General features: G+C 49.5%; 1 protein-coding gene across 8 annotated transcripts; it reads left to right on the top strand.

Annotated features, from left to right (window-relative positions):
* The first annotated feature begins 918 nt into the window (after nucleotides 1-918).
* On the top strand, nucleotides 919-7,515 carry LOC102790627 (uncharacterized). Of its 8 annotated transcripts, none has more exons than XM_087849856.1 (4): nucleotides 1,830-2,042; nucleotides 2,118-2,210; nucleotides 3,723-4,358; nucleotides 4,441-7,515. In XM_087849856.1, the coding sequence occupies exons 3-4, from the start codon at nucleotides 3,781-3,783 to the stop codon at nucleotides 5,282-5,284; spliced, it is 1,422 nt and encodes a 473-aa protein (XP_087705982.1). In that variant the 5' UTR covers nucleotides 1,830-2,042; nucleotides 2,118-2,210; nucleotides 3,723-3,780; the 3' UTR covers nucleotides 5,285-7,515. The 8 variants fall into 8 exon arrangements, with proteins under 8 accessions (XP_006806902.1, XP_087705983.1, XP_087705982.1 ...); XM_087849855.1 differs by having other exon boundaries at nucleotides 2,118-2,312; XM_006806839.3 differs by lacking the exons at nucleotides 1,830-2,042; nucleotides 2,118-2,210 and adding an exon at nucleotides 919-1,043.
* The last annotated feature ends 1,257 nt before the right edge of the window (nucleotides 7,516-8,772 follow it).

Genomic DNA, 8,772 nt, shown 5'->3' with positions numbered 1-8,772 from the left:
CCGATTTTATTCAACTTCAATTATAACTGAATTCATTTTTATTTACATACCACCAAATCATAACAACAGTTGGCTCAAGGCGCTTTATACTGTAAGGTAAAGCCCCTACAATAATACAGAGAAAACAGAGATAACCCCGACAACCAAACAGCCCTCCTATTAGCAAGCACTGTGGCGACAGCGGGAAAGAAAAACTCCCTTTTAACAGGGGGAAACTCTGGGCCTGGTTGTGCTGCGACGGGTTGGGAGTGAGGGGCAGGATACAAGACAAATCTTATGTTTATGTTTATTCTGTTGCCGAGGTGCTCCTGGGCGCTCATCTGAAGCTGAGATTAATCAGGTTTATTGTTTAGAAGAATAGCATGCCTTTCAGTGTCACTACACACACACACAATGAGACAGGGTCAGGGTTAGGGGTTACACACAGAGCATCTGCTACTCAGTGCAGACATATGGGGAAACCACAGGGGTTCTGCAGCACTATATACATATGAACAATATATGAATTATTAGCTGGTTAAAGTGCCAAATTATAGGGGGGGGGGGGACTCTAGAGATGGTCCACATGTAGAGCTTTGATTTTCAGTGCAGTGGAGCAGATATCCGAGGAAGATTCACTAAAACTGAGGATTTTCTCACGGAGTTCTGCAGGGCCTTTTTTCTGCCGCACTCACACTCATTGATCATTGGAGCTCACCAGAGATCGACTGAAATTTCGGTATAAATAAATAAAGAAATTTTTACGTCACAAACGGGCTTTTCAGTGCTTTACGACATCTCGCGACATTTGTGGACTTTAATTCCGCGGTCCAATCAGAAAGAGGCTGCGCAGGAGCTCCACCAATCAGAGGCCGTAGTGTGTGCTGTGGCTCTGCCGCCTGTGCGCCGTCGCCGCTCATTGAGCGCGGCCGGGCACGCTCCGCCCCGCCGCCGCGCCGCCGCCGCTCTCAGCTGGATGTGACAGAGGCGCGGTCACGGCAGCGACTCACACCCGAACCGAACCGAACCGACCCGGGAGCAGCAGCACCGCTTCGGTGTCTCACGTAAGTGCTTGTGACGAACGGAACCGCGAGCTAAGGCGGGAAAACACGGACACGTCGCGCGCGGTTTGTCACACAGGCGGTCCATAAATGAACCGGGGCTCAGCGGGAGGCCGGCGGCGGCACGCGGGCCGGAAACGGCCCGAATCCCCGACCGAGAGAGGCCGAGGGTCCGGGAGGAGGAGGGGGGAGAGGAGTGGCTGCGCGGGCTCCTCTCTTGCTCTCAGCCCTCCTTCATCCTCCTTCTCAGGACCTTATCTTCATCCTTCCCTGCCTCACGGTGATGATGATGATGATGATGTCATCATTTTAACGTAATTCTGAAGATGATAATGCAGGCCTGAGGTCACAGATGCTGCAGCGGTTGATCAGTGTGATTGATCACTAATTGATCAGCAGCTTCTGACAGAAAATAACAGTAATAATAATTATTATTATTGTTATCATTATCATATATTTTCAGGTTGTTTGTGACTAAAATATGTCAAAATACAATAATCATGAAGCCGGTTTAGTTTGGAATTTTCCAAAATAAAATTGTTCAGAGATCTATTTAAAAAAATTAAATTTTGTGTTATTAATAACTCCTATTATTGCTAGACTTCATGTTTTATCTGTAGCTTTAAGGTTTTTCAGAATCATGACTTACAGGCCATTATTAACTTCTCAGCTTAGAATTTTATATTGAAAATTATGTTGTTTTTTATTGTATTTAACATTTTATTTTTTATATCTTATATTACATTATACCTTATAATTTTATTCGTGTTATTTATGTTTATTTTCATTTTGTAATTGTTTTTATGATTTTTTTGGTGTTTTTATTATTTGGCTTTGTTTCACTACGCTCTTATTTTGAAGGACAATCCGCCGTACTTCCGTTTCTTCCAACGATTTAATCCTTTCCCACAATGCTCTGTGAGCTCGGAGGCTGCTTCCTGTTTATTGTGGCCGTTTCCCCCGGTGATTCCGACGTTTAACGTCGCTCTCCTGCAGCCAAAGGTCGGTGAGTTACCGGATTCCGGTCCCTTTTACCGGCGGCTCCGCGTCGTTTATCCCGCTCTCTTATTTTGACAGCGGAGAAAATCCTCCTGCTTCCTCATCAGTGACAGCGAGCCTGACCGAACCGGAACTCCACTCAGAAAACCGTCGATTTTTCAACCACTCGAGGTGCGACGTAGAGAAAATGTTTTTCTTCATCACTTAAAGATTTTTCTGCATTTTAGTCGGTGTTTGATAAAATTCGGCCTTTGGATAACTGAACAATAAGCTGTAAGTGCTGATGAACCGGGTGTCTTTAATAATGGATGCCCTGCTGGCAGCCGCCCTCCGCGGGCTGCTACTGGGAAATAACCGCTGGGATTGCTGAAAATGGCTCATATGTCTGCTCATATGTAATGTGAAAGAAACGTTAACGGTTTTATTCGACGTATAATCGATGTTTCGTTGATTGAAGAAGCGTTTTCGGTGGAAAAATCCGCCTGGCGCCTTTGCTCAGGTCGCGGCGCGCTGCGCGACCTTAAAACCGCGGAATTGTGAACGGAGTTCGGCGCGGCGGAATTCCGCGTTTAAGCCGAACGGCCGCCGGGTTTGAGCTGTCAGGTCAAACCGGCGGTGGCCACGTGACTCACTGACACTCCCAGGCTGGAGTTTAGGATGCCGAGGCAGGTTCAGAGGTCATTTGTTATTTACAGTAACGTCATGAAGGGCTAACCCTTTCTGTCGTTAGGCTGAAACTGAAAGTCAAATTAGGAACAAAAGACGTCACACTGTGTGCGTGCGCGGAGGTGACAGACACCTGAGGCGCACCTGTTGACCCCCCCCCCTGGGTCTGCAGGTACAGGTTGTAGGATCCTAAACTCCAATTCCAATTAAAAGTTGTCTAATTTAAGGTCCAATGACATCTGTGCAGCTCTGGCGTAACTCCTGCTTGTCTTCCAATGTCACCTCACCGTGACGCTGCTCGTTAACAAAGGAGAAGAAGAACACGAGAACCTGACCTTAGGATGAGGGAACAGGAAGTGATGACTTGTTTCTTGGTTTAGCGCGTTTGGTGGTTTTTACTCAATCGTCTGGTGTCCATGTTATTGATCACTGGCGCATCCATTCATCGATAATCGACTCCTTTGAATCTCTTCCTGTTTCTTGTTGTTTCTGTCAGATGTGACTGGATGCTCTCTGAGTGATCTGATTGGTGGAAGTTCTCATTGGTGGGCTGTGGTTTAGCTTCAATGTGAATGCTGTTGGAGCGCCGATCTGTACCTGCACAGATGTGCAGAGTTAACACCGTGCCTTATTGTCGTGGATAATTTATGCGTTCAGCTCCATGTTTGCAGATTCCTGCTTCGCGTGCAGCTTCTGACTTCCAGTCCACACTCCTTACGTCCACCAGCTCCCAGTCAGCAGCTCGCTTTTCTAGTTTCAGTGATGTGAACGTGGCGCCTTGCTGTTTTACTGCCCCCTTGAGGCCTCGAAGGGAAATAAAATAATAAATACAAGATAAATGAATACATTTATACATTACACATAAGATGTAATGTATAAATAAATGTGTTACACATAATAAAACATTTAAACCAAATGAATCTCATAAACTAAGTGTGGCGATAGTCAGGTCGTCTCAGGTGTTTATTTAACCAATCACTTGGCAGCTTCACTAATCCATTTCCCCGCCCCTTTCAGATCTGCAGCTGCTCCTCAGAAGTTCTTCTTCACCTCTTCGCTCCGGGTTCGCTTGTTCATGATGGAGGACTCGGAGGCGGAGCTGGCAGTGTCGGAGCCTGACGCCCTGGGTGCTGACTTCATTACGGTGGAGTTGGACACGCAGCCCATCGAGTACGTAGTGAAGTGGGCAGAGGTTGGCTCCAAGTTCACCATTTCCTGCGTGAAGAAGGACTCGGACGACCCGTCGGACCTGACCGCCGACCAGCTGAAGATCGAGGCGGATGAGGCGTTTTTCGCCCCGTATGAGGAGGTGTACCCTTGCGAGGTGACGGAGCAGAGCGTGGAAATAAAGACGGACTCTGACGAGGAGGACGAGGGTGTGGAGGAGCACGAGGTGCTGGTGGAGGCGGGCAGCAGCCAGTTGGATGGCGAGGCCGATTCGGACCAGGACAACTATGAGCCCGATGAGCGGCAGTTCCGCTGCAGCTACTGTGGGAAGTGCTACAGCCACGCCTCCAGCCTGTATCGCCACCAGCAGACGCACACGGGCAAGAGCTCGGGAGCCGCGCCCCTCGCCAAGCGAGCACTGGAGCCGACGCACCAGGACGCACGCTACACCTGCCCCCACTGCGGCATGAGCTTCAAAGGAAGCAGGTTTGTCTCCGGTCTCTCCGAGCTTGACGTGTTTTCCTGTTCTCTTGTGTGATGTCACTTCCTGTTTTCCGTTCTCTGACAGGATGCTGGGCAGCCACCTGCGGCTGCACGGGAAGCGGAGGATCCACCCCTGCAACATCTGTGGAAAGGAGTTCAACCACAGTTCCAGCCTGTCTCGCCACCGCCTCATCCACAAGAAGGGCAAAGGCATCCCAAAGGACGCCGCCATCGGTGCAAATGTGGCAGCCCTGCGGCACTCGCTGAAGGCCGGTGCCAAGAACCGGAAGACCAAGCGGCAGCAGCACGTGGCGACTGCCGTCATCCAGGGTGGAGATAAGTTCTACGCCTGCCCACAGTGTGACATGACGTTCCGGACGTCCACGCAGCTGTCGAAGCACCAGGTGACGCACGTGAAGGAGCTGCTGGACAACTACACGCCGGGCAAGGAGAACCTCGTCGAGACCTCGTCCGACCTTAAGATCCGCCTCAAGCTCTGCTCCCGCGACAAACCCAACTTCTACACGCTGTGCAAGAAGAACCGCCGCCGCCGGGCCGGACGGGCCGCCAAGCGGGGCCAGACCTCTTCCGAGGATGAGGACGCCCCAGGCGGAGGGCGCCATGTCTGCGGCCAGTGCGGGAAGCAGTTCAGCCACGCCTCCAGCCTGGCACGACACCAACTGACCCACCGGGCGGCTGACGGCGACGGGCGCGGGAAGCTTCAGCAGCACCCGAAGACCGGGCTCCCCGCCAAGAACAAGACGTACACGTGCGCGGCGTGCAACAAGACCTTCATGCACTCATCCAGCTTCTCACGCCACAAGAAGGCCCACATGGAGGAAGAGCAGCGTGCCCGCGCTGCCGCTGCCAAGCGCCGGAAGAGGCCCGTACTGGATGAGACGGCGCCGCTCGAGTCCGACTCAGAGTGAAGGTGTCGGTACGGGACCAGTTCTGGAAGGTTCTGATTGGAAGCGTTCTGGACCAGTTCTCCTCCAGTTCTGGACCCGTTGGGACAGATTCTGGTTGTCTGGGTTTCACGAACTGTTGGTTCCTCTCTGGTGTAGATAGCAGCAGGATCTCCACTTGTGGCCGCACGGTTGGAGGCCCTCCGCCGGCACACATATCCATATATGGTCAAAACTGACCGTTAGCTAAACGCTCTTACAAATGGATTAGATTCACCTGCCCCGCCCCTGCCCCGCCCCCTGCACCTGTCTGTCCCCCATAGGCCACCTGGAGCAGCATGGGAGTCCTGACATAATCATACCTGCAGGTTCAGTTTCCAAACTATTGGTGATCAATCATTCCGATCAATCGGAGCCGATCGGTTGTTTTGATCGTCCATCAGACTGTATTCACCACCTCTGATCTCCACACACGGCCAACAGACAGATTATTGATCAGTGAAGGTGGTCTTAAGGTGATCTTAAGCCGATTGAATAATCAATGATTATTTTTCTCTTCCGATCATAATATTGGAGCTTGGATTAATCGGTGATCAACTCCTCGCTCACTTCCTGCGTCTCCTCTGATGCGTTTCCTGTTCATCTCCATCGTTGCTCCCTTACAGCCCCACCCAATCCCCTTTGACTAACCTGATTGGCTGAGGTTCTTCCTAGCGCTGCATTCTGATTGGTCTGCTGCGTTTCACCTTCCACACTTTTTTTTTTTCATTTTAGCATGTGACCCCCAACTGGTCAGTCATGTTTGCTGGTGTCGGAGGTCGAAGGTCAAACTGTTCTACTTATTTGTGAATTTGATGTAATATAGAACCCATATTTAAACTTTACCACAAACAATTTGAAGTAGCCCCGCCCATCGCTATCCTGTAGCTTCATCTTCGTCATCAACAGCAGGAAATGGTTTTCAAAGTAAAAGTCTCCAAATCAGTTTGGTTTGTTCCTAACTTCCACCCAGTCAGCTGTTTTCAGGAAGTCAGTGACACATAAACGCAGATGGTGATGCTTCAAGTGTAATCAGACCTGCGCACCCGGACGGACCTGTCCCGACCCGAACTCACAGATTGAGAGCAGCTGATTGGAAGCAGAGACACGATTCTTAGTCTTGCACAGACGTCAAAGATCAGATCTCAGGTTTCAGCTCTGCCCAGAGCGCCTGAAGATCGGAACCACGTCTGAACACGAAGCGTTTTGGCCGCCAGAGCGTGCTCGGAGCAGGTCACCTGAACTCTGAGGCTGATGGTCAGGTGACCTCTGCTGATCTCAGGTGTGCAGAGGCAAAATTCAGATATGGAAGAATAATGAAGGAATGTGAAGGTTGGGAGTTTTTGTTGGTCGGCGCTCGAACTGATCGATCCGATCTTTGATCTGCTCAGAGTATCTGAAACAACCATCTGCTTTAGTGTCACTGACGGCCTGAAGCTGCTGGTCAAATCTGGTTCGCTCAGCCGGAGGAGTCCCTGTGACCAATCGGAGGAGACGTCCGGTTGGGCTGGTTTGTATTTCTGATTTTGGACTTGACGTCTTACCGATGTGGTTCATTGATCAGATCAGTCCGATCTGAGGTGGACTGATCAGAGCATCCGGTCTGATCGGAAGTAGACGGATTGGTCTGATTAGGAAAAAGAGTTTGAGTGTAAAACAAATTCCCAAACTTATTGATTAATCTGAGACTCGTGATCAGTGGGACTGATCGGACTGATCGATCTAAGATGTTTAAAAAAAAAAAATCCTGCAGATGTTTTTTATTCATCAGGATTCTGATGGACTCTCCAAAATAAAAGCCTGTGGAGTGTGCCTGACCCCCCCCCCCTCCCCCACACACACACACACACACACACACATTCTGTTTCCTGCTTATTGACACTTTGAGACTTTTACTGTTTGAATCGATTGGATTTAATTTAATTCTGATCTATTTATGAGTGTGTGCAGGCGGCGGTGGCGTCCTGTAGAAAACAAGGCTCCTCCCCCACCCCGTCCGCCTCCATGTTCTGGTTTGTTTTGGGCCTTGAAGCCGCCGTTTTCCTCTGTCCGCGGTGCTCTTAGATCCATGTTGTGTTGGTTTGTTGGGTTTGCAGCGCCGCCTGCTGATAGGTCGTTCATTGTGTCGTGTTTGCTGATAGAATAAACCAGTTGACATGTTTGTCTTGCGTTTTGTAATAAACCTTTGAAAGAACCTTCCTGAGTGTTTAAATAAACTCGCCTGTTACCATGGTAACCAAACTGACCGGCTGTTCTACAGCGCTGAGCACTCGCTCGTTCACACCAGCGTGCAGGCGGGGATCAAACCACCAACCTTCCACTTAGCAGGTGACCTGCTCCACCACAGTCGGCGATCACTGATCTGATGTCAACACCAGGAGAGGACTTCCTGAAGGTCTGACCTTTCACCTGCTGATCTGGATCTTCTTCATGAACACCTGGAACAACGGCTCGGTGACATCATCAGAGCTCGTCGGGTGAACGTTCCCCAGGTTCTGCTCTGACGCTCGTCACAGTGACGGGACGGGTGTGCGGTGTTAATTGTTCCTGTCTGCTCTCGATCAGTTTATTCAGACCCAAAACAAGAATATCCAGAACTGAATATCCAATGAGACTGAAATGGTGAAATACTTGCAGCTGGGTCAGTCGGCTCTGATCGAGCTGACTTCCTGAAACACAGACGAAAGCTTCAATGGAACCTGGAAATCCCACGGCCTGCTCCGCGGGACTCATCGGGACAGCTCGTCATTGCTTCGTGTTTTTGGAGGACGCGTTCACAGAAACGTATTTGCTTTGAGTATACGCTGCACCACAAGCTCGATAGAAAAAGAGTATCGTGTTTGCAGCGTGTTCAGTGTGAAGGTATTTGTTCGAGATCCTTTATTTTATAAAGGTGTCCTGACACGCCCCTCGACTGTGCAGGAGGGAGAACATTATATGCAGTGAGTGAATTGATTTAAATAAAACGAGCAGGATGGCTGTGACAGGGTCATGAACAGGAACTGGGATGTCTGTAAAACTAAAGAGATATATACCGTCCTTTCCAAAGCTCCTAGTGGACCAGACTCCAGTGCTTGCTCCTGCAGCTTTCTGTTTGACACGCTGCTTTAAAAGGATTATTATTATTATTATTAAAGGTTATTTACAGTTACCACCTTTAGTGAGTGTGCACGTAGCTGTGCTGCACCAGAAACCTGGTCATGTATGTCATCACTGTTTATAATAATAATCATGTATTTATTATTGATATTTGATTTCTGTGAGCGCTTCGCGTCTGAGAGTGAATGTGTACGAGCTTCATGTGCTTCTCAGTTTTAGACCTAAAATAAAACCGAGATATTTGCACCCAGCTGTAAATTAGGGTGTGGCCTACTCTTAAAGATCCAGGAGTTCGTGGTTGTGGATCCAGATGTTAGTGTGACGATCTCAGAGCGTCGTCCTTCGTGCTGGAAACGCTCGGATTATCCCTGAAC

The sequence above is a fragment of the Neolamprologus brichardi genome, chromosome 13 (assembly GCF_056152115.1).
Source record: "Neolamprologus brichardi isolate AB-2024 chromosome 13, ASM5615211v1, whole genome shotgun sequence".
Lineage (NCBI taxonomy): Eukaryota > Metazoa > Chordata > Actinopteri > Cichliformes > Cichlidae > Neolamprologus > Neolamprologus brichardi.
This window is presented reverse-complemented; position numbering and strand designations above follow the sequence as displayed.

Excerpts from the sequence above, each read along its gene's own strand:
- LOC102790627 (XM_006806839.3), top strand. The coding sequence starts at position 3,781 with ATGATGGAGGACTCGGAGGCGGAGCTGGCAGTGTCGGAGCCTGACGCC. Across the intron at positions 4,359-4,440 it reads ATGAGCTTCAAAGGAAGCAG|GATGCTGGGCAGCCACCTGC; the intron begins GTTTGTCTCCGG and ends GTTCTCTGACAG.